The sequence below is a fragment of the Physeter macrocephalus genome, chromosome 4 (genome assembly GCF_002837175.3).
Source record: "Physeter macrocephalus isolate SW-GA chromosome 4, ASM283717v5, whole genome shotgun sequence".
In the NCBI taxonomy this organism is placed as follows: Eukaryota; Metazoa; Chordata; class Mammalia; order Artiodactyla; family Physeteridae; genus Physeter; species Physeter macrocephalus.
In genome coordinates, this window is record NC_041217.1 from 18,854,033 (window position 1) to 18,877,614 (window position 23,582).

At 37.4% G+C, this 23,582-nt stretch overlaps 1 protein-coding gene across 1 annotated transcript in view; it reads right to left on the reverse strand.

Moving 5' to 3' along the window:
• Window positions 1-23,582, reverse strand: part of EPRS1 (glutamyl-prolyl-tRNA synthetase 1) — a 75,967-nt gene that overhangs the window by 11,089 nt on the left and 41,296 nt on the right. Inside the window, exons 18-28 of the mRNA XM_024130550.3 lie at window positions 17,668-18,027; window positions 10,771-11,004; window positions 9,249-9,511; window positions 7,291-7,342; window positions 6,608-6,817; window positions 6,149-6,221; window positions 4,758-4,837; window positions 4,427-4,528; window positions 3,225-3,380; window positions 2,556-2,753; window positions 1,905-2,078 (exon numbers count right to left, since the gene is read on the reverse strand). Of these exons, the coding sequence (XP_023986318.1) occupies window positions 1,905-2,078; window positions 2,556-2,753; window positions 3,225-3,380; window positions 4,427-4,528; window positions 4,758-4,837; window positions 6,149-6,221; window positions 6,608-6,817; window positions 7,291-7,342; window positions 9,249-9,511; window positions 10,771-11,004; window positions 17,668-18,027 (1,902 nt within the window). The remainder of the gene's footprint in view (window positions 1-1,904; window positions 2,079-2,555; window positions 2,754-3,224; window positions 3,381-4,426; window positions 4,529-4,757; window positions 4,838-6,148; window positions 6,222-6,607; window positions 6,818-7,290; window positions 7,343-9,248; window positions 9,512-10,770; window positions 11,005-17,667; window positions 18,028-23,582) is intronic.

A 23,582-nucleotide genomic window follows, 5' to 3' on the forward strand; every position in this document is an offset into this window, starting at 1 on the left:
TTTTATGGGCTTTATTGTGATTATACAGGAGAACATGTTTGTAGAGTGATGGGGCATCAAGGTACCATCTTGTTTTCCAATGGTTCAGACAGGAAAAAAAAATTTTTGTACTGTACTTCCTTTATTGTAAATTTGTGTTTGTTTCACGATAACAAATTTTATAAACCAAGTGTAAGAAACAGCACAAGCAAAGACACAGAGGTGGAAAAATAGACTGAGAAGAGAAAAAAGATCTATGAAAGGGGATAACGGAAAACAAAAGTGGAAAGATCATCTGAGGCCAAGTCATAGAAGAGGCATGTATTTTGTTGGTAGTTTTTCTAAGTAACTAGTTATGAATTTACTTATAAGGGACTCCTGTTTTTTGTTTGTTTTTCAACAGCAATACAAAATTATCTTAATCATCCAATACAGTAAAAAAAAAAAAAAAAAAGTAGTTAATTCACTCATTATTTTCCCCTATTTCCTATTTTCCCCTATTTTCTAACGAAGAGTTATGGGAGTCAGTCGCTGGGTCCTAGTCTGGCAACCAAACCATACACCTCATTTGTTAACCTGGGTGAGCCTCACAATACATACATCACACACACACACACACACACACGCACACACTTTACAAAGTGAATCACTATCGAATAAATATGAATCTAGATCTCCCAAACTGTTTTTCTTTCCTTGGAAATTCCTGGCCTTAAATGCACAAGCAGTGCTTTTCACTAGCTAACGAACTCTCTCTCAGTGTTCTTTAATTTTCGGCATCAAGTTTAGAACTTAGGGACTTTGTTTTCTTTCCTAACCACTGTAGACAAGGAAGCTGCAGCGGAGTCAAGTCACACTAAGATGCCTCCCCCACATAGTACAGGTTCACCAGGGTACTGCAAAGAAGAGGGACAGAGACAAAGTCAAGTCAGTCCGAGGAGGAGGAGTGAGATGAAAGAGGAAGGGAAAGAGGAGAAACACAGAAGTAAGTGTGGATGACGTTTGTTCTTCCTTTTCAGTCCAGCTAGTAGCAAGGAACAGCTTTCTTTCTGGTACCTCAGGCAACTACAAATGGCTAATAGACAAGGCATTACTGCAATCACACAACCACTATTTCAAAGTAAGTAAAAAAGACTGCAAGTAAAGGGAAATTACAGAGAAAATATTCACCTTTAAAGTCTTCATTAAAGGTAGGAGAGTAATATATTTTTTCCTTCATTAAAGGAAAAAATATATGACAAAAAGGAAAGCAATATCAATATAACTACTATTCTTCAGCACAGAGATTTATCTTAGGGGCCATTTAAAACAAATAAGGGGATAAAGATTAGCAACTTTGGGAACCCGACATGTACACTGAGTAATACCAGTATTACTGAGCTTCCATATTTGAAAGACTGAGGCTGCAATGTCACTACACCTTCTTATCCACTGCCTGTAATGAGTTTATAAATTCTTGACTCCTAATTGCTAGTTCTAACAAGATCCCCTGTTTCATCATAAGAAAAAATGTTAAATCCCAGAAGTTTGAAAAATGGAATAAAGAACACAGATCATCTATTAATGACAATGTGCAACAAATAAGTTATATAAAAAACATTAAACCAGAATTTAGACTAGCCTTGAATACACACAAAAAAAATCAACAAACCGCTGTGAAACAATGTGGTGTGAAAAACCAAGTATGAAATTAATCTCTGATTAGCTGTAACAATGACAGCTAGTTGATGCCCAGGCACCACTATTCTGATAGTCTTACTATTTAAATAACGTATTTATTTTATGAATTCTTGATATAAACATTTTAGTAACAACCATATGAGGTTTATTAACCATAAACAAGGTCTTCATGATCACTTTAATTCTAACGTAACAAAAATCCAAATTGGGAGCATGGGAGTAAAATACGCAACTGAAGAATTTACCTTGAGCTCCCAGTGATTGAACTTCCAACCTGGTGAATAGTTATCTCGCAAATCAGCTCTAACTCGAATATTAACACCGAGTAACCGCCTTCGATAATCATTGCATTTTGCAATCAGAGCATCTCTGTCTTCTTCAGAAAGTGCATTTGTAATGCCACAAGGAATAACCACCACCTAGGATCCAGCACAGTATCACAAATTTATACAAAGGAGCAGTATATGGAAGTAATGAAGTCACATCACCACATGGTATCCAGGAGTCAAAACCTCCTAGCGACTAGAAGCCTTCACACAAATCAACCTGTATGGTTTCTAATCTATGCAGAATATCTAGCAACTATTTAATAGCTGCATATTGTTTGTCCATGCTAAATACATTTGTTTTTCATTTAACCTATTATAAACCATTATTCAAAAAATAATTTCTAAAACTTTTATAAAGTAGGTAAAAAAATTAAGAGCAAAAAACAGTAACACAAATAATACACATAGTTACACAATACCAAGGTCTAGACCGTACTCTATGTTGTTTCTGTATCAGCGAAATCTACCTGAATGACACTCAGAAAAAAAATCACACTTTAAAATTTTCTTCGCTAAATATGGCTTGTATTTTATAAAAGAAATGATAAACAGAAATATTTTCCTTACCTGAACACAGGCTACACGGGGTGGTAATACTAAACCCATGTTGTCCCCATGAACCATGGTCATAACACCAATAGTTCGAGTTGTCAGGCCCCAGGAGTTTTGATAGGCAAATTGCTTCTCTCCTGGTGTCTTTGGATCTTCAAAAATGATTTCAAACATTTTAGAAAAGTTCTGCCCTAAATGATGTGATGTTGCTCCCTAAAATAGAGAAACACATCTTTTAATTTTAATAACCTATTAATACCTTTGAAAATAATTACTGTAAGATCACACACCTTAAAATGGTGCTAGACCTGCTTTGTCTTGCCTGATTTTTTATATTAAATAAGTTTTTAAAGCATAACTGATACAACAAAGAGACTAAGATTAGTCAAAAAATATATAGTAGCATACAGCTATGAGCAGCCCCTCTTATAGGAGTTACTTCAATTACAAAGGTTTTTTAAAAATCCATGCTTTGGTAATTCAGGATATAAGCCTTGATGATTTAACTGACCTTGGAGATTTATAAGGAATGGGACAGATTGGCCTGAAATTATAATATGACCTTAGAAAGCATGTGATACACTGATTTTTAAGAGTCTTTCTCTGATGACAGAAGAAACTTGTCAGATCTGCCCACGGCCTATGCTTACAGTCACCTAGGAATCCTATGTAGCAGTTTGATACCTGGATAGCTCTTCCACTGGCAGATATAAATGCTTCTACTGTAGTTGTGTAGTCTCCTCCTGCAAATTTCTCCTTTTCAGTCTTTCTTCCCTTTACAACAGGAATTGCCAGGAGTTCTTCATATACCTGAGCATATAAGTCAAGTATCTGCAAAACCTGTAACAACGTTTTAAATGAAAAGTGTTCAAATTTATGGTATATTTATTGATGATAGATCTATAAAAACTGTACTATTTAAAACTAACTGTGGGGCTTCCCTGGTGGCGCAGTGGTTGAGAATCCGCCTGCCAGTGCAGGGGACATTGGTTCGAGCCCTGGTCCGGCAAGATCCCACGTGCCGCGGAGCAACTAAGCCCCTGTGCCACAACTACTGAGCCTGAGCTCTAGAGCCCGCAAGCCACAACTACAGAGCCCACATGTCGCAACTACTGAAGCCCACACGCCTAGAGCTCGTGCTCTGAAACAAGAGAAGCCACTGCAATGAGAAGCCTGCGCACTGCAACGAAGAGCAGCCCCCACTTGCCACAACTAGAGAAAGCCCGCGCCGCAACAACGAAGACCCAACACAGCCAAAAATAAAATAAATAAAATAAATGAATGTATTAAAAAAGAAAAGAAAAAAAAAACTAATTGTGGTGGGAAAAGCACTTCAAACAATAAAAATCTTTTTTTATGGAAAGGTCAAAGCAGCCAGTGTGAATTTACTAAAACATTCAACAAAGCAGTATGCAAATAAGTGGAATAATTTTTTTAAATATAAATAACTTTAGAATATAAGAGAAAATAAATGCTTATGAAAGGTACACAGTAACCAGGGTAAAAATCTCCTGAAGAATAATTAATTTCACCCATGGGATTATAATTTCTTCTATCCACTGAAGTCCAAAACTATTTTCATCTGAAAATTTAAAACGGCACATTTTCTAATAAAATTTCAGTAAGCAGTTTCTTACGTCCACATACATTTGAATTAACTTGTTTTTTCTTTTAACAGATACATAAATTTTAAGGAACAAAATAATTTATACCAGGAAATTATCTTTTAATTTCATTTTGAGATCAGACCAAATTTCAACTTACAGTTAATTACTGAATGATTACCATGTAAATAGATAGCACTGCATTACTTACAGCTGGGAGGGGGGAAGCACAGCCTGGACAAAGAATTAGAACATAATTAATATGGAAGACAACTGTTATACCTCTTCTGCTGCCTCTTCAAATGTAGCAAAGGCACTGTGCCCTTCCTGCCAAAGGAATTCACGAGTACGTAGGAAAGGCTGAGGATGCTTGAACTCCCAACGCTGGAAGAGGCAAGAACACAATTTAATCTTTAGAGAGAGCTTTTCAATTTTTGGTAACAACTTTATACGGTTAAGTAATCAGAAATCATAATTGTAATACAAAATACTTAAAAAATGCTTCCATACTCCCAATCCTTTGAATATAAAAACAAGAAAAAAAAATGTGTGTGTGTGTTTTTAAATGAATAAGAAGAATAATGAAACAATGTAAGAAGGGGTGTGCACCTACCACCACATTGCACCACTGATTGAGCCTGATGGGCAGGTCTCTGTGGGACTGCACCCATTTCGCGTATGCAGGATACATTACTGAAAAGACACAGGAAAATACAGACAGAGTTAGTCACTAAAGGTTTTATTCCCCTTTGAAGGCGGGTTAGCGTTAAACAGGAAACATAATTAATAGGAATTAAAATGCTGTGCTTGTGAACGGTATTGTATTTCATCAAACGAATTAGTCAAGGGAGTAAGTCCACCTAAAACTGACCGTATTTTATTTTCTTCACAATGAGATTTACATTTAATTTTATAGCTTTTCGGCTGTTTTACTTCTAAAAACACTAAGTGAAGATCTTATCGTATATATTGTGTTCTACGTTAAGTTCTTTCCTTTCATTATCCTGTTCAATCCTCACATTCAACCCACGAAATAGACATCATAATCTCAATACTGACAACGTGGAAGCTGAGCTTAGAGAAGTTAAATCACTTGCTGAATCCAGCACAGTTACCCATTAGAAGCAGAATTTAGGTTAAGTCCATCTGATGCACCTACCCAGGGTCTGAAACCTCTTGCCATCAACTGCTAATTTAAGTGAAGGTGCTTTCTTATCATAGCCTATTCAGGATTATCTATAATTAGTAAAACAAAATATAACTTTGCCAATCTGGTATGTGAAAAAAAGCTGGTGTCATAATTTTAATAATACATCACTATACTATTATACAAGAGTATGGCTAAAAGTATCAAATAAAAAGCAAACAATCCTTAACTCTAAAGATAGATAATTCCTTTGGAGACACTGACAAGCCCAAAGACTCAAAATTTCCAAGCAGTACTCCCAATTTATTATGTGCAATTTTAGGAAAATCATTTAACCCTTCAGAGATCTTTTTTTTAACCTGCAAAATGGAAATAACAATAGCTGTCCCTACTTTCCTAACTACACTACTTTTAGAATAATACAAGGTGTAAATGAAATCACTTAGTAACCTATAAAAACCCTATATAAATGTAAATGTAATATTAAAATGACTAATTTGAAGAAAATAAGGCATTAAACATTAGTGTTTGCAATTTCATAATCAATTCCAAGAATAAAAACTATTCCAAGAATAAAACTTCTTGGAAAGCTCTGAAAAATTACAGCATGAAATTAAAAAATGATTTTAAAGTGTTTTAAAAAAACATTTATCCTAATGATAAACAGCTCCACAATGAATATTGTACAGAGAAATTCTACACCACGTAAGTCAGCATTCACCTTCATCAACATTCATTAGACTTGGTATCATCAATAAGGGTTATAAATAGCACAAAATAAAAGCTGAGACTCAACTCTATAAGCTGTCTCTAACGTTCAATGAGCTTTTTTCCTGTGTTCCAAGGCCCATCCTCACCTGTTTCACTGGTAGGACGAACAGCAATTGGTTCTGCCAACACTGTTTTGCCAGATCTTGTCACCCAAGCAACCTAGTAAGATGAAATCATTTTTCATACATTTTTTTAAACAGCACTTTAGAGGAAGAGCACAGATATAGTCAAATCTCTATTTCAAGTTTTGCTATTATCAATTAAGGCAAGTTAAAATAACTGCTTCTGTTCACTGTGAGAAAAGGTAGATACTTACTGTCTTTATAATGTTTACTGAAAAGTAAAAGCCAGTTAATTAGTGAATGTAACAAAAAGAATCATGACTTGCCCTGATGAAAGAAATCTTATTTTTTTAAAATGGCTTTACATTTCTCTAAGTTGGCTGCAGTAACTTGCCTTTTAAATTACTATTCAAGTATGAACTGAAAATACACTTCTGAGTTCATGACAGAAAACGCAAAAGTAAATAAAGCAGGCTAAGTTACCTCAGGGGCAAAGTCAGCAACATGAGTCTTCTCTTTCTCTAATGCACCTTGAGACACAAACATGGGGAAATAGCAGTTTTCAACACCAAGTTTCTTGATCTCAGCATCAAAAAAGTCCTTGATGGATTCCCAAATGGAATATGCCCAGGGACGAAGGATATAGCAGCCACTTACATCATAGTATTCAATCAATTCTGACTTTGTGATGACCTTTTTAAAAGAAAAATATAGTCTATGAAGCCTAAATTGAACCAAAATTATAGTATAAGTGCCAAGAGTATGATAGCCAAGCTTCAAGTCTGGAGGCTTCCCCTGGTTGGTGCATCCTCTTAATGTGCGTGTAAAATGGATCATTCTAGACTGAGAAACACCAGGGCTCTAAATTCTTAAGACAACTTGAATTCTAACCTTGCTTCTGCTGTTTTACTATTTTGTGACTAATCCCTTTACCTCACCAAAAAAACAAAACAAAACAAAAAAATCAAATAATGACTATCTCATAGGGCTACTTCTCAATTCAATACTTTCTGTGACATTGCTTTGAAAACTGACATGTTACATGACTATGCTATGTATTATTAAAGGCATTATGCATTATTACTTTGTGTCTGGATTTTAGAATCTAAACATAAAGTAGCCTTTGAGAAATTTAAAACATAAACATCAACTGAACCCATACTCACTTGAGAATACCAATCTGCAAGATTTTCTTCTTTTTTTGCCTCAAGACCCAACCTGCAGATATAAAAAATAAAATACAAATCTCTTCATCCAGCAATCGCTTTGTGGTTGAATGGAAATTAACCTCTAAACCTCAAAATAGCTTGGTTTTTTCTTCAGTCTGAGTTATTTCTATATTTATATCTCTTCTATATTCATTCCCATGATGTTTTTAACCTAGAAAACAGTTCAATCATCTCTTAAAAGATCGTGTGATGCTATCCACCAAAAGCTAGGAAAGCTAATAGGTGTAACAAAAGCTATGACTTTAATGCAGACATTCCTTTTACAAAGTTCTTTATAAGGAAATGTATTTGTAGCAAAGACAGAGCCTATTCACAGTGTTCTCACTAAAAAATAAAAAGAATCTTTTGCCAGTTTCAATCCAGATAAAAATATAGTTAGTAAGATCAGTGTCTCATTGAAAGTAATATGTAAAAAGTAGTAAAGACAATGGCTATATGTATATATGTCTCAATATATAAGTGTGGATATATCTATATCCTTACATGTAAGTTTTTTTTCTATAAGTTTTTCCTTTAACCACAGTAAATAAAAGGTGCAGACAGATGCTTCCAAAATAAATTACATCTGCAATAAAAAAACTATTCTAGAGATATGGGAACATATGTATATGTGTAACTAATTCACTTTGTCATAAAGCAGAAACTAACACACCATTGTAAAGCAATTATACTCCAATAAAGATGTTAAAAAAAATGTTTGAAGTCATTAATGATGGTGATTGTGCAATAGACTCTAAGAAATAAAAAAAAACTATTCTAGACAATAATCTTTTTATTGAAACACCAACCATTATTCAGGAAACTGTGGTCTTATGATCCACATAGAAAAATCTACCCATTAGTTATGTTTTATAAAAGGTACATCTTTTTAGAGTTTACAAATAAGGCTTTATTGGCTTAAAATCTTAATGTATATATGTTTGAATTCTCCATCGTTTCACTTTGATACATCTCAACAAAATGCCTACATGAAATCTGGCCCTTTCACAAGCAGTCAGAAGGTAAAAAATGAGAAGTTCTATTCTCACTTCTACTATTCTATAATGCTGATCACCCAGTCAATAGGCAAGAAAATAACTGTTGTATTCTCTTGTTTGAGGAGACACTGTGTGTATACTGTGAGTGATGAGAGGCAGAATTTGAAATTCAGCTAAACAAATCTAACACCAAAGTATCTCTAAATAGTAGTTGCTAACAAAAGCCTAACTTAGGTTCAGCTTACAGTGAACCTCACATAAAGTTCACTCTAATTTTGGGATGTGGATAATGGGGGAATCATATTGTTCATAGGGATTAGAAGATATTGAAACACCATCTATTCCACAGTGCTGTCTTTAAACCAGCTTTGTTTTATATTTAACCAATTTTAAAAGCCTATTGAGAACAAAGTTCTCGTTTAGTCCCCACAAAAGATTTTCAGTTGAAAAATCTGCAAAAGTGCAAAACAATGTGTACAGTTAGGCTAACAATTGTGTTACAAGGGAGGAAGAAGAGGAAAAAATATATATATATATATATACACACACACACATATGTTTGTTTTTACTTGTGTAAGCAAATGAAAATCTCTCAGTGGATAGGGAAGAAACTAGTAGCAGTGGTTACGAATTCATTATGGTGGTAGGAGGAACTGGGAAGATGGGAAAGCAGCATAGGAGTGAGACTGCACTGAACTTTTTATATTCTAAGATTCTTGAACCAAGCAAATGAATGTGTTACCTATTTAAATAAACAGAAAATGAACAAAAATTATCTGCTGACATTATACCTTTAGCATTCTCCAATTTAATGTGATAGTCAAAGTAACCAACATTTGTCTTTTTAAAAAAATAATTAAAAGTTCACTTCATCCAAAACTTTGCTTCACTTCAAATGAAGTTTCCACGTTTTATTACCTGGTCTGCTTCTTAGGCCCTTGTCCTTCCCCTGGTCCACTTGATGACAGCCCACTTCCTTGGTTTTTAGAAAAGTCTTTCTTTTGGCCATCGTTTTGTTTCTGAGTTTTATTCTGCTTTTCAGATTTATTTTCTTTTTCTTTCTTTTTCTTATCTTTTTCCTCAACCCCATTGGCAAAGACAGGCTTATAATCTACTCCCGTCAGAGACTTGTACTGTGCCTTCAGCTGAAGGAGTTCTTGTACAGCTGTATCTACTTGATCCTTTAATAAAAGAGGAAAGAGAGAAGAGAGCATTTAATTCAAATCACTGTCTAAGAACCAATGTCCAACGCTTTATAAGCAGATTTGAAAACACAAAGGCAGAGGGTATGGGGTAGGGGTGGAGAATGTTAAATACACACTACTGAAAATGAATAAAAGCACAAGAAACAGAACTGGAAAATACTGACTAAAAAACTGTACTATAACTGCACTGTTCAAAGAATAGCCACTGGCCACATGTGGCCGATTAAATTTAAATTAAATAGGGCTTCCCTGGTGGCGCAGTGGTTGCGCGTCTGCCTGCCGATGCAGGGGAACCGGGTTCGCGCCCCGATCTGGGAGGATCCCACATGCCGCAGAGCGGCTGGGCCCGTGGGCCGTGGCCGCTGGGCCTGCGCGTCCGGAGCCTGTGCTCCGCGACGGGAGAGGCCACAGCAGAGGGAGGCCCGCATACCACAAAAAATAAATAAATAAATAAATAAATAAATAAATTAAATAAATTAAAGTAAATAAAAACTTAAAATTCAGTTCCTCAGTCACGTAGCCGCATTTCAAGGGCTCAACAGCCCTTGCGGCTAGTAACTACTGTACTGGACAGAACTGTTAGAGAACATTTCCACCATCTCAGAAAGTCCTATCAGAAAGCACTAGGATATAATATGTATTCTACTGTAATTTGAGTCATTAAATTACATTAGTGAACATTTCAGTTATAAAAAATGACAGTAATCAAGTTTCTATATTACTGGTTAAACTTCAAAACCTATAACGACTTACTGTTCTCCACTCATCTGAATTGGTACCAACAAATCCTCCTCCTATAAAGATAATACAACTAGTGCACACTATACTAGAGCTCAAGATAAAACCTGCCATTTGAGACTGACAGAGCTTGAGGAGGATGAGTCAACCAAACAGTGCGCATGGAGGGCCTACAATATGCCAGGCACTGATACGGTCTAGGTCCCTATTCTCAAGGATCTTACAGACAACTTACCAATTAAACTAGCTGTTAAAACGATTTAAGTGTTATGTCAGAGAAAGGCAGTGTCATAGGAGAATGACCAGGCCACTCTAGTTGGGATGGGGGATGGGGGTTAGGATCAACGAGCTCTTCTCTAAGAGGCAAGATGAAAGAGCTGAGAACCAACATCACGGGTAGAAGTCAGCCAGATCTGACGGGACACAAAGGGTTCCAGGCAAAGAAAACGGCCTGTAGTGTAAGAAACAAAAACACACAAACATAATACCACACTAACCTTAGAAGCTTTTTCAGCTTTAAGTTTTCGAACTACTTCTCCTTGAGTAGCTACTTTGTCAAAAAGTGATTTGGCCTCTGGTGTTTCTGGACCACAAGGCTCAGAGCTTCTGGATGGACTTGAATCTGAACTTTGTGATGATGGGGGCTGACCAGGAACGTACTCCTTCCCAGTTTTTTCTTTATACTGACCTTTCAGGGACAGTAAGCATTCTACAGCTTCATTTACTTTAGCCTGAGATAAACGAGAAAAAAAAGATAAGTATTTAACGCTTTTCGAAATTTCTGAAAATTTCAATGGTTATTAAAAATCATTAACTACCACCAAAATATCCCTGTAAATAATCATCATGGAGAAACCCAAGCACAAAGGAGCTAAATCGTCAGCCTAAAATAGCAGATGAAAGCTAAAGAAAAGTTCAAAATATAAATATCATAAATCTATATACAAATCATAAAAGTAAACATAAGTGCACATACACATATAATACTGTGACTTTACGCTTTACGTATGTAAACAGACAAATTATAGAACATCCCAGCAAACTGTCAGTTTCCAAGCCCTGGGACTGTAAACAGTGGAGCCAGAATTTACAAAATCAGAATTTGCCTGTATGAATCCTTATTTTCTTCAGCCTATTAAAGAGACACTAAATACAGCCCTGGAAAAAAAGCCCACAGTATGGACTCAACAAAAAAATAGCTACAACACTCTTAAAAATTTACAGTGAAATGAGAAGGTATGTTGAGGTTTTAATTAGACATTCACCTATATATATCAGCCTCTGATACTTCAACAGAATTATGATGAAAAAGAATGAAATACTCAGCCCAACTGAGACACTTGTGACTTCAGCAGAGAAGGACAGGCAAAGGGCCCACGCTGGACACCTTACCTGAAAGGTGATACCATCTAACCACAAACTACACTATATACTATATACCATACCACTGGAAAGTCAAGGCATCAATCAAAACAGAGAAAAAGTGCCTCCCAATTACCTTATCCAAGTTTTATGGCTACGTTCTAACAGCGCTCCAAATAGCTAAGAGGAACCCAACAGAAGCAGAAAGAATACTAAAAGGGGGGTCAAAGGAACACAAGAAGAACCGGTATACCTTCAAAGAATTTGCATGTACAAAACAGCAACTGACATTTCCTTGTCCAATACTTTATGATACAGCTTTGCTGCCTGTTACAGTCTGCCACACTAGGCATCACAGAGCAAGTAAAGGTAAGAGGAGAAATTGCTAAGAGGAATGAGTAGGTTGTCTGATTTGTACTCCTGACCTGTCTCTTGTTTATATTCTGTCTTTAGAACTGAATGTTTCCACAACAAAATGCTAAGAAAAAGAACACAGTTAATCAGACACACAAGAATCAAGAAACTTCCATCTGCTAAAAGAAAGAAAATGGCATAAAATAGTTAAGGGACTTTCCTGTAAGCATTTCTACAAAAAGAGGCCTTTTTGAAAGAAGTTTCATTTTATACTATAAGCAGGTATTGACTAGAGTTTAAAGTCAGATGGCACACATTTCACAAAGGAAAAACCCTTGTGTGGCAAGACTACAATTTGAAATATTATAAAGGAGAAAATTAATATGGACAAACCACTTCATTACTGAATGAAATATTCTAAAAGTGGAGTAAAATTATATATGTCTATATCCTCTCCAACTAAATTATTATTAGTTAACTAAATTATTCAGGTTATTTTTCGAAACAGTGAAATCACACTACTTGCTATGCAGTCTTATCTGATGATTTAGAAGGTACCTAAAGATTCTTGAAAGAATTAGAATTATCAATATAAAACTTAATTACTATCATTTTATGGCCTGTTTACTCTGTGCCAGATACTATGCTAAGTGCTTTACATGGACCATCTTATTTAATTCTCAAAACAACCCTTATCCATTTTATAGAAGAAAGAAGAAAAGCTTAGAAAGATTAAGTACTTTACCCAAAGTTATACAGTAAGTGGTAGAGCGAGAATTTTAATCTACGGTTTATTCCAGAGTCTTTCATCTTGAACACAATAGCATGCATCGCATTATAGAAGGTATGAGACAATGATCTAAATTTCAACGTTCATTTTAATCCTACTAACTAACATGCCATGAACACTGCTTTTTCAAAAGAGGTCTTTGATTCTTACTTGAATACGTCTCATAGAATGAGAAAAAAAATAATTTCTTTTAATATTCTAGTCTTCTGGATTAAAAGACATTTACAAAGAGAAATTGGATAGTACTACTCAGTAGTAAAAGATTACACAACAGCAGAATGTTAAAAAGCACTTGTTAACAGATCTTTAGTCTTTGATGGACAAAGACTGTTTTAAATTTACCTAACATGTGCCAACACAGACAAGAAAAAAGTTTTCAGTAAATAATTGTTGATGCGGATGAATGAGAATGGAAACAGCCTACAAAAAGACTTCAGTAAAGGTTTAAGATGAGAATTTGAGGAAGTAAAAATGACACTGAAAGAATGATTTAAAACATGACTGAAAATGTAGAAAATGGATGAGAACACACCTGGCTGGAATGCATGAAAAGTACACAAACTGTTTTTGCGGCAGCCACTAGATGGAAACATTTCCCCATGGGGAAAGGAGGCAACTTTAATAAAAAGAAAAACCTAGAACTTAACCAATTCAAAACAGTAAGAACAGAACCTTTCAAAATGGCCTCAGCACCTCAAGGATCAGTGAAAAAAGCTTTAAAAAATACTTTTTTCAAACTTTATTTTTTTCCAACTCTACTCAGTCACCCACCTTTGCTCCTTACTAACACAGCTGAGGGAATTACACCTCCACACGCTAATGACGACTCCCCAGAGCAAAGATTCTCACTTTGCTGGGGGGTCGGGGGCGGGGGTTGGTGGTGAATGGTAGTCAGAAGAGGGACTCTTTCAAACGCGGGAGGGGGAGTGCGAAGCTTGTATCGTATTAAAAAGTCTGCTTGGAGATTCAGCAAACTTAAGGTTTGAAGGTTTTTAAAGAAAGGCATTTTTTCTCTAAATCAATGGATTAGAAATCTATGTGTAGCTTAAGCCTGTAAGAAACAGTCCGTTTACTGAACCTGGATCCCAGAAACCAATACAGCACAGGAAAGGGTCCAGACTCCTCAGTCAACCTGGATTAGAACACCTGGTTTTGCAGTTTCTCACCTGGTTCACTTTCCTACATCACAATGTATCTGCTACTTTTCTGACACAAATAAATCAATACAAACTCCTCTGATTTTCCTAGACGATCCTGCAGCTGAAGTAAGTCTTGTGAAATGTCTTGTTTCACAAGATGGTTGGATTTATACTTGCTTAGAGCAAAAGTAAGTTTGCATTAAGTACCACATACAAATATAGCAGAAACCCACTAACACAAATCCCAAACAAGAAGCTCAAAACCATCAAGGGAAAGACAGGTTTGTTTCTTCTCATTTTCTCCGCCTAGTACATTTACTTTTTGGCCTGAGAATTCTTAAGGCTATTTGGGGTGGGTGTGAGGAGTAGTGGTTTTCTAGAACAGCCTGTTTAATGGACAAAGGGATATAACAATGTGTTTCCTTTCTTGATAAACTGTGATTTGGGTTTTAAAACCAAAAACATTGGTGTAAAATACAAAAGAGCAAAGGTTGGCGAAACATTTAAGATGAATTACTGGGGGCATGAAATGCAAGGTGCTGTGAATTAAAATGCTGCCAGCGCAGAAGTAAAAGGTGACCAGCACCCCCTCGACATAGACGAGGTTTGACAAGACGAAACAATTGTGGATTATTATTTTGATTCAACGTAGTCATCATCTGATTTTGCTGCCATTCATTACTTCAATTTTTTAAATCCTTAACTATAAAGGTTCTGAAAAGTCTTTCCTCTAAGGGAAAGACTTTTCAATAATAAAGGGCCCGGGCCAGACAGTAAATATATTAGGCTTTGCAAGTCTGTTGCAACTACTCAGCTCTGGAATTACGGCGCTAGAACGGCCATGGACAGTATGTAAACTAGTAAGTGTGGCTGTGTTCCAGTCACATTTCACTTCCAGAACACAGGTGCAGGCCACAGTTTGCCAAGCCCTGTCCTGGAGTCTGAAGTGTCACAGTATTCCATAAAACCTTTGATTTACCATTTTCTGACTCCCATTTCAAGAAATACTATAAATTCATGTTCAAAACACTTCACTCAAATTTCAAATCAGAGGAATCTGTTCAAAATCAAAACTTTAATTTTTGGAACTGTCACTTTAAAACTTTCAAAGTTAACACTTAAAATCTGAAAAGTGGCCTTAACTGTTAAAGTCAGCCCGCAGTAAGAGTTATTAAACATTTGGCGTGTTCTTGGATTTCCACCTCACACTCTGCTGGATCCCCCACTTTAACGCAACAGTCTACTGGGCAGGAGGAAAAGGAAAGGGGAGCAGAGGGTGAACTTGAAGGCTTTTATTACGCTTATATTCTGCCTTCAGGCTTAAAAGTTCGTGCCCGGAATCACTGATCTGATCCCGAAAAAGAAAAGGGGGTGGGGGGGAACGAAGAGAGGAAGAAAAGTCTCGTTGAAACCTGTAACTATAAAACCTCAGCCGACCACTTTCCTTACTTTAGTGGTAGTAACATGACGTAGGAAATGGAATGATAAAGCGGCTTTGATAAAGCGGCTTAGACAAATTATTAATGTTAAAACAAGCACAGGCTTGCTTAATAAATAATAACAAACTAGTAAAACCGTGACTCTCTGGTGCTTAGAATGTCTCTAACTGGAAATAACTTGGGAATAAGTCAAAATTGGAATCCACGCTTTGCAAACTTCAGGAAGTTACTTTCACATTCATATTCACTTCAGAAAGTAGTTTCTCATTGGCTACTAAAACCAAAAAATAAAGAAAGGAGTATTATTTGAATACTATTGTATGTGGTGTTGTGAGGATTAAATGCAAAAATAGTAATGTGTAGTGAACAGTGCCAGCTATAGTCTACGTAACATTTCCATTCATAGTAACTGTGTTGGTTCTCTAGGAAAAAAGAGCAATTTACTACTGTTAGCATTTAGAGAAAAAAATATATATATATATATAAGTAATATTTTGAAACACAGATATGGTACATTGTAGGCTTTCAATAAATGTAGGTTAAACTACACTGAAGTCAGATTCATTTCAGTATCACATTTATCATTATCAAAAGGCACCTAGTGAAAGTACCTGCCCAATTTCCAAAGGAATTTAGAGTTTTTTACCCACAGGCTGATTTTCATAACTTCAACAGTGCTATTTTATGGATGTAATCCATTAACCCAACAGGATGGGAAATGGAGTTGGCTGCTGCTCTGAGTAAAATGGTTGCCGTTGTTACTACCCCACACGTAAGTAGCTGACCAAGAATCAGCACAGAATATCACATACTCTACTCAGAATGAAGGAATTTAAAGAGCAAAGCCCTTCCCCTCAAATTACATCTAGAAAAGGGTCCACAGTTAGCGTATGACATATACAGAGAGTACAAAATGCTCCTAACCTCACCACAGGATAGGAAATATCAAGGATTTATATGCCCAACCCATACACCTGCCAGCCTTTATTCCTTGGAGCAAAGCTGTTTTAGAGCATCACAGCTATGCAGGACTTCAACAGGCTCATTAAAGAGAAAGGAGAAAAGATTTCTCACACTTCACAATGAAGAGACAGAAAAATAATAACTTCCCAAGATCTCCCCAAAGTGTCTGCTCTCCTCAGCAGAGGTCAAATGTCCACGAATGCAAGTATCTTAGGGGACAGGGTCAGATGCAGAAAAACTTGTTAATGAGGTGAGGAATTTACAACCTCAAGTTACTCAATCGTTCTCCAACCAAAGCCCAGGATGGTGACCAGACGACAGATCCCCGGGAACCTTTTAGAACAGATCTCCTCCAGTCACGTAAGTCAAGCCCAGTGGTTCATCACATTTCCCTGTGTTCATGCCACAGCCCAGATTCTACAGTTTTTGGTAGCTTATCCAGTTACAGCACTACTAGTTTGATCATGTTTTAGAACTATGCTACTATTTGAGTAGAACTACGTCTTGATTATGAAACTTGATTCTTCTCTATCCCAGATGCCATTCCTTTTGCCTCTTATTGAGAACAAGCAATACTGTCCCACACTCAGTGCTACCACCCACTTGGCTAAATGTTTTGCCTAAAGATATCGTTAAAACGAGAATGAAATTTATACTTCAGTCAAAGTGTGGTATCACTTGAGGGCTCCCCGACAAAAAACCTGAAACAGTCACTGGTCAGAAACCTCTTGACAGCTAATTATTCCCTGAATATCCCTTGACCTTTTGCTGGTGCGTCTTCTACACCCAGTCCCAGGCTAGCAGCGTCAGCACCGCCTAAGCAACTTTTTACAAATGCGTACCCTCCGCACGCTCTGGACTTACTGAAGCAGACACTCAAGAGGAAGGGCCCAGCAGCCTGTGTTTTAGCCAGCTCTCCGGTAATTCTGATGCACAATAAAGCTTGAGAACCACAGATCTACACTTAAGAGTACCTTCTCTGAAAGTCATTCACCTTAAAGGGCTTCTTCTACTTCAGGACTACTTTAAATATCCTTTATAACTGTTCCCCCTTGCCTGCCGCTTACAGACGCAGACACTTCTGAGAGCCATTTACACATATCCCACAGGATTATAGTCTGTGCATGGCTCTTCCTCAGCCCCACGCCCCCGCCAGATGGTAAGCTGCCTCGCACTAATATTTCCAGAGCTTGGCAGATAGCACATATCAATAAATGTTGACTGTTACGTCAAAATACTCAATCGGACGGTCTACAGACAACATGTCTCATAAGATGAGACTAGCCTAGGTCGCCTGACCTCATAAGCTTACTTACAATGTGTCTAAACTCGTTCCAGGATACTGACCTTAGGGGCTTTTTCAGCTTTCAGTTTACGAACCACCTCCCCTTGTGCAGCAACTTCATCATACAGAGATTTACTTTCCAGAATATCTGATGATGATGTAGAAGGAACATTCTGTACTATCGCAGCAGGAGGATTTCCAAGTTTATATTCCTGGCCAGTTTTCTCCTTATATTCAGCCTTCAAAGCCAGAAGCTGTTTTACAGCCGCATCTATATCTTCCTTTGCTGCTTTCTTGGCTTTTAATTCACGCACCACATCCCCCTGAGCAGCCACTCTGTTGTAAAGGACCAAGGAATCCTCAGACGTAGCACAAGTATTATTCAAAGAAGGAGCTGACCTTGTCTTAAGAGGAGCAGCTGCCTACAGAGACAGAAAACCAAAAGTAAAATTAATTCATGTTAAAAATCTTTCCAAAAAATTATATCAAACTGTTTTCTAATGTTTTAAGTTAAAAACAAAATTTTAAAATTTTACTCCTTAAAAAGTTTAAATGAATAATCTCATTCCTAAAAATTTATCCTAATGAGAAATAACAAGTAAACAAAGGTAGAGGTACACAGATATTCACCGGAGCATTTTTATTACAGCAAAAAACTGAACCTAAATCATTACCATTAGAGGACTATTTAAAGAAATTATGACACAGCCACCAGATCTGAGAACAAATCACTGCTCTACCACACACTAGCTGTGCAACCTTGAATTAGTTACTTAAGCCAGTTCTGCTTTTTAACCATAAGAGAGGGATAATAATTGTATTGAACCCATCAGGTTGATGGGAAATAAAAGGTAATAAATCTATGTAAAGCTCTTAGTTACAAAGGCTGAGAAAAAGTAAACATCAATAAGTTAGGTATTATTTCTAATTTTTTAAAAGATGAGATATATCTAGATTGTTGACAAGGCAAGAGCTCCATGAAATACTGTGAAACAACTTTATAGTAATGCTGTGAAACAATTCCATTTGTGTAAAATTATGTATTTATAGGCATATGGTTGTATATAAGCATGTGCAACAAATCCAGAGATATGTTCCCTAAACTGATTTCTGGATGGTGAATAACTACACTATATTTATTCTCAATGTCATGCTCTTCTTCCACTTAAATGTTTCCCTCCTGCTGAAATCCTTCCAACTTTAAAACCCTGCTACACCATACCTTCCCTGTGACTTTTTTCTTTAATGGTCTTCTACTTAATTTTTCAGAATAATCTCATACATATTCATTTGAGCCATATGTATTAAATTCCAAAATGTTTTGTCTCTACTCCAGAACTCTGTCCCGATACCAGACCCAGTATTCTGAATGGTCTTCCAGACATCTTTACCTGGATAGCTAAGAGGCACCTCAAGCTGTATCAAAGTTGCATTCTACATGGAGATTAGGTTCTAAAATCACCATGTAAGTCAAAAATCACATACACTAAAAAATTAGTCCCCCAAAATTCCTTAAATCACTCATAATTTATAGTATTTTTTTGGTGAGGTATATATATGTACAATCATAAACATTAATATGCATATATAAGTGCATAATATTATATAATAAGGGAAGACTACAATAAAGTAAGCCACTGTATCAAAACTATATACAGTCTGTTCTGCTATACTTATTTTGGTAAGATCAAGTGACTCATTCATGGTTGGTAAACAGGGGAACAATGTCAATATAATGCTGAAAAATCACATCACCTTGTACGTGATTTCTCCCAGTGTGTTAATGTTTTATGTCAAAGGAGCATAAAGGAAAAAGCTTACTTACAATTAAAGAGAAAGCTTTAAAAATACATGACAATCTTACAGAAGAATGAGAAAGTCTGTATAAGTGCATTCCTTTAGGACAGGTGGTACTTTAAAAAAATTGTTTTACATAACATTAAACCATCTAATGCAGGTGCAAGCACAGATGAAGAAGTTTCAAAGATATTATATATCCCCTTCTGCTCAAAAAAAAAAAAAAAGTGTTGAAGCAGGGTACCTACTCCCTGGATCAGACTTTAATTTTTTTTAAATTAATTAATTTATTTACTTATTTATTTTTGGCGGTGTTGGGTCTTTGTTAATGTGCGTGGCTTTCTCTAGTTGCAGTGAGCGGGGGCTATTCTTCGTTGCGGTGCGCGGGCTTCTCATGGCCGTGGCTTCTCTTGTTGTGAAGCACGGGCTCTAGGCACGCGGGCTTCAGAAGCACAGATGAAGAAGTTTCAAAGATATTATATATCCCCTTCTGCTCAAAAAAAAAAAAAAAGTGTTGAAGCAGGGTACCTACTCCCTGGATCAGACTTTAATTTTTTTTAAATTAATTAATTTATTTACTTATTTATTTTTGGCGGTGTTGGGTCTTTGTTAATGTGCGTGGCTTTCTCTAGTTGCAGTGAGCGGGGGCTATTCTTCGTTGCGGTGCGCGGGTTTCTCACTGTCATGGCTTTTCTAGTTGCAGAGCATGGGCTCTAGGCACGCAGGCTGCAGTAGTTGTGGCACGTGGGCTCAGTAGTTGTGGCTTGCAGGCTCTAGAGCTCAGGCTCAGTACCTGTGATGCATGGGCTTAGCTGCTCCACGGCATGTGAGATCTTCCCGGGCCAGGGCTCGAACCCGTGTCCCTTGCATTGGCATGTGGATTGTTAACCACTGCGCCACCAGGGAAGCCCCAGACTTTAATTTTGACAACACCAGTATCTACTGGAGGCAAATACCCTCAAAGATCTATATATCAAAAGAGAGAGCAATACCCCTAAGGTTTAAGGCTGCAACGATGGCTGACTGCAATGTTGGGTACAAATGCCCGTCAACTGTATTTTAACTTCTATTAGGATCTGCGCAGGTTTCAAAGCTTTTCCAAAAACTTTCTGATACTCCTCCCACCAAGAAGCCTCTACATCCTCTCCCTTGAATCTGGGCAAGGTTATGACTGTTCAACCAATACAACATGGCAGAAGGGACTCTATGTGAGGTTTCCGAGGTTAAATCATAAACCATACAGTGATGCTTCGAACTTGTCTACTGGACGCTCACTTTTGGAGCCCTGATCTGTCATATACAAAGTCTCACTACCCTGACACTCATGCTGCAGCTGTCTGTCAACACCTCCACTGAGCTCCTAGCCAACAGCCAGCATCAACTGCCACCCATGTGGGATGTCCGGCCTCGAGCCTTCAATGACTGCCTCCTAGCCACAATCTGAATGAAACCACAAAAGATGCAAGTTTTCAGTGGTTTGCCCCAATCCTATTTTTCCTGATTAGTATGTCATTTTGTAGAACATAAAGTTTTTCAAGAACACATACACTGGGGCTTCCCTGGTGGCACAGTGGTTAAGAATCTGTCTGCCAATGCAGGGGACACGGGTTCGAGCCCTGGTCCAGGAAGATCCCACATGTGGAGCAACTAAGCCCGTGGGCCACAACTACTGAGCCTGCACTCTAGAGGCTGCGAGCCACAACTACTGAGCCCGCATGCCACAACTACTGAAGCTCGCATGCCTAGAGCCCATGTTCCGCAACAAGAGAAGCTACCACAATGAGAAGCCCGCGCACCACAATGAAGAGTAGCCCCTGTCGCCACAACCAGAGAAAGCCCGCGTGCAGCAATGAAGACCAAAAAAAAAAGAACAAATACATTAACTCATAGCGTAATACTAATAACTTTACAGGAAATGTAAAAGATGAGAGGCACAGGTGTAAATCGGGACCAATGAGGGAACAGTAGCCAAATTTCCCATCTCGTGCTATTCTAGTATATATACTAGCAGTTCTCAAGGTGTGGCCTACAAACCCCAGAGGGTTTCTGAGATCTTTTCAAAGGAGGTCTGCAAGGTCACAGCTATTTTCATGATAATAATAAGATGTAATTTGTAGTTTTTGCTCTCACTCTCTCATGAGTACACAGTGCAGTTTTTTGGAGGCTAAGGCAAATTAAAAAGATTTGCAAATATGCAAAACCATACCACTCTCCTAACTAAAAGTTTTCTTTTAGAAAACAGTTATTTTTCATAAAAAATGTTATTTATATAAACATATGGTTGGGTTTATTATTGCTATTTTTTAAATGAATTAATAAATTTTAAATTTCTCAATTTTAATTTTTATGGCAAACACTGATAAATATAATCCACGTAAATGAAGGTCCTCAATCATTTCTAAGTGTGAAACCAAAAAGTTTGAGAACTGCTGGTATATAAATAGCCCAAGGATACTGCCCTACTTAAATTCTTAGTTCTCTTCCTTTAATTTTCTTTTGGCTAAGACTACATAGCTTTCAGTTTGTGTAAATTAAAAGCTCAAGTCATGACATTCCCACTCTTAACAGTTCCAAACTTGTATCTCCTAATAAACTGTGCTTCTGTCTTCCCTCGCTCAGGTTATTTACCACTCACTTACCTAGTCAACCAAAACAAAACTAGAAGTTACTGTCTTCCTATTTTACTTCCTGAATTCATGTCCTACTTTATTTCCTCCATGCCCTCATGCTCTGGCTTCCTGACCACTTATCACACCTTTTAATCCTACGTCCAATCCATCCTCCAAACTATCTTCTTCACTGCTACCAAATCTTCAATAACTACCCAACTGCCAACACCTATGGACCCCAAACTATGCAGCAAGGTGTTCCAAGGAGCCACTGGAAATTCCTAGGGACACCACGGGATGTTTTAAATATCTAAGGTAAACAGTAACATATTCAACATCTGTCAAACACTGCATACTACAAGTTCAAGGTGGCTCGGTTTCAACATTAGTGTGTGCTACATTCCTTTCAATGATGCCATATCTTTGCAAAGCTGGATTTTTCACAGCTGTTGTGTTAAAAATCAAACACCACAGGAAAATCATTGTGGAAACAGAAAATAAGCATGGTAGTGTCCAATCTGAGTCCAAGGTTCAAGAAAGAAATAAAAGTATTATTTTTTTCTTTCAATTAATGTCATTTTAAGAATGAAATAAAAATAAGAATGTAATTTAAATATTTAACATTTAAGAACAAAATCTTTTATAAACGAAATTTAAGTTTCTTTTCCTTCAATTTATGTATATTATTTTTTTCAAATGGCTACTAAGTTACTGGGATATAAATATTTATCTAGTTGCTTGAACTTAACTACTTAATAAAGAGAACAGTTAGGAATTTCATTCAGCCTAGAGGTGTCATGAAAAAAATTACTGGGAAACTAAGGGTGCTATGAAATGAGGAAGTTTGAGGACACCTGGCCTGCACAATAAACCCCCTAATTCTCTAGACATGTCACGGCTTCTCAGATCCACATCCTGTAAAATGAGGACAGAAGCTGTGTCTCTATCTGGAATGTCCTCCAGACCTGGACTGCCAGGAAGATTTCTAACTCATTCTTTTTTTTTTTTTTTCCGGTATGCGGGCCTCTCACTGTTGTGGCCTCTCCCGTTGCGGAGCACAGGCTCCGGACGCGCAGGCTCAGCGGCCATGGCTCACGGGCCCAGCCGCTCCGCAGCATGTGGGATCTTCCCGGACCGGGGCACAAACCCGTGTCCCCTGCATCGGCAGGCGGATTCTCAACCACTGCGCCACAAGGGAAGCCCCTAACTCATTCTTAAAGACAGAGATTAAGCATTACCCCCAAGATGAAAAAAAAAAACAGAAAGAGGCAAAGTTTCTTATTTGCCCTTTTTCTTTTTTCTAAACCTCAATGACTGTTGGGGGCTCTTCTCCAAGATGCACTGGAGTTTGATAAAGCACAGACAGGGAGCCAGAAAACCAGTCACTGTCCTAACACTGTCATAACGACTTGTTTTCTTGGGCAAGGATCTACTACAGCGCTAGTAGAATTTTAAAAAGCCTTCTTTTCTAGGGCTTCCCTGGTGGCGCAGTGGTTGCGCGTCCGCCTGCCGATGCAGGGGAACCGGGTTCGCGCCCCGGTCTGGGAGGATCCCACATGCCGCGGAGCGGC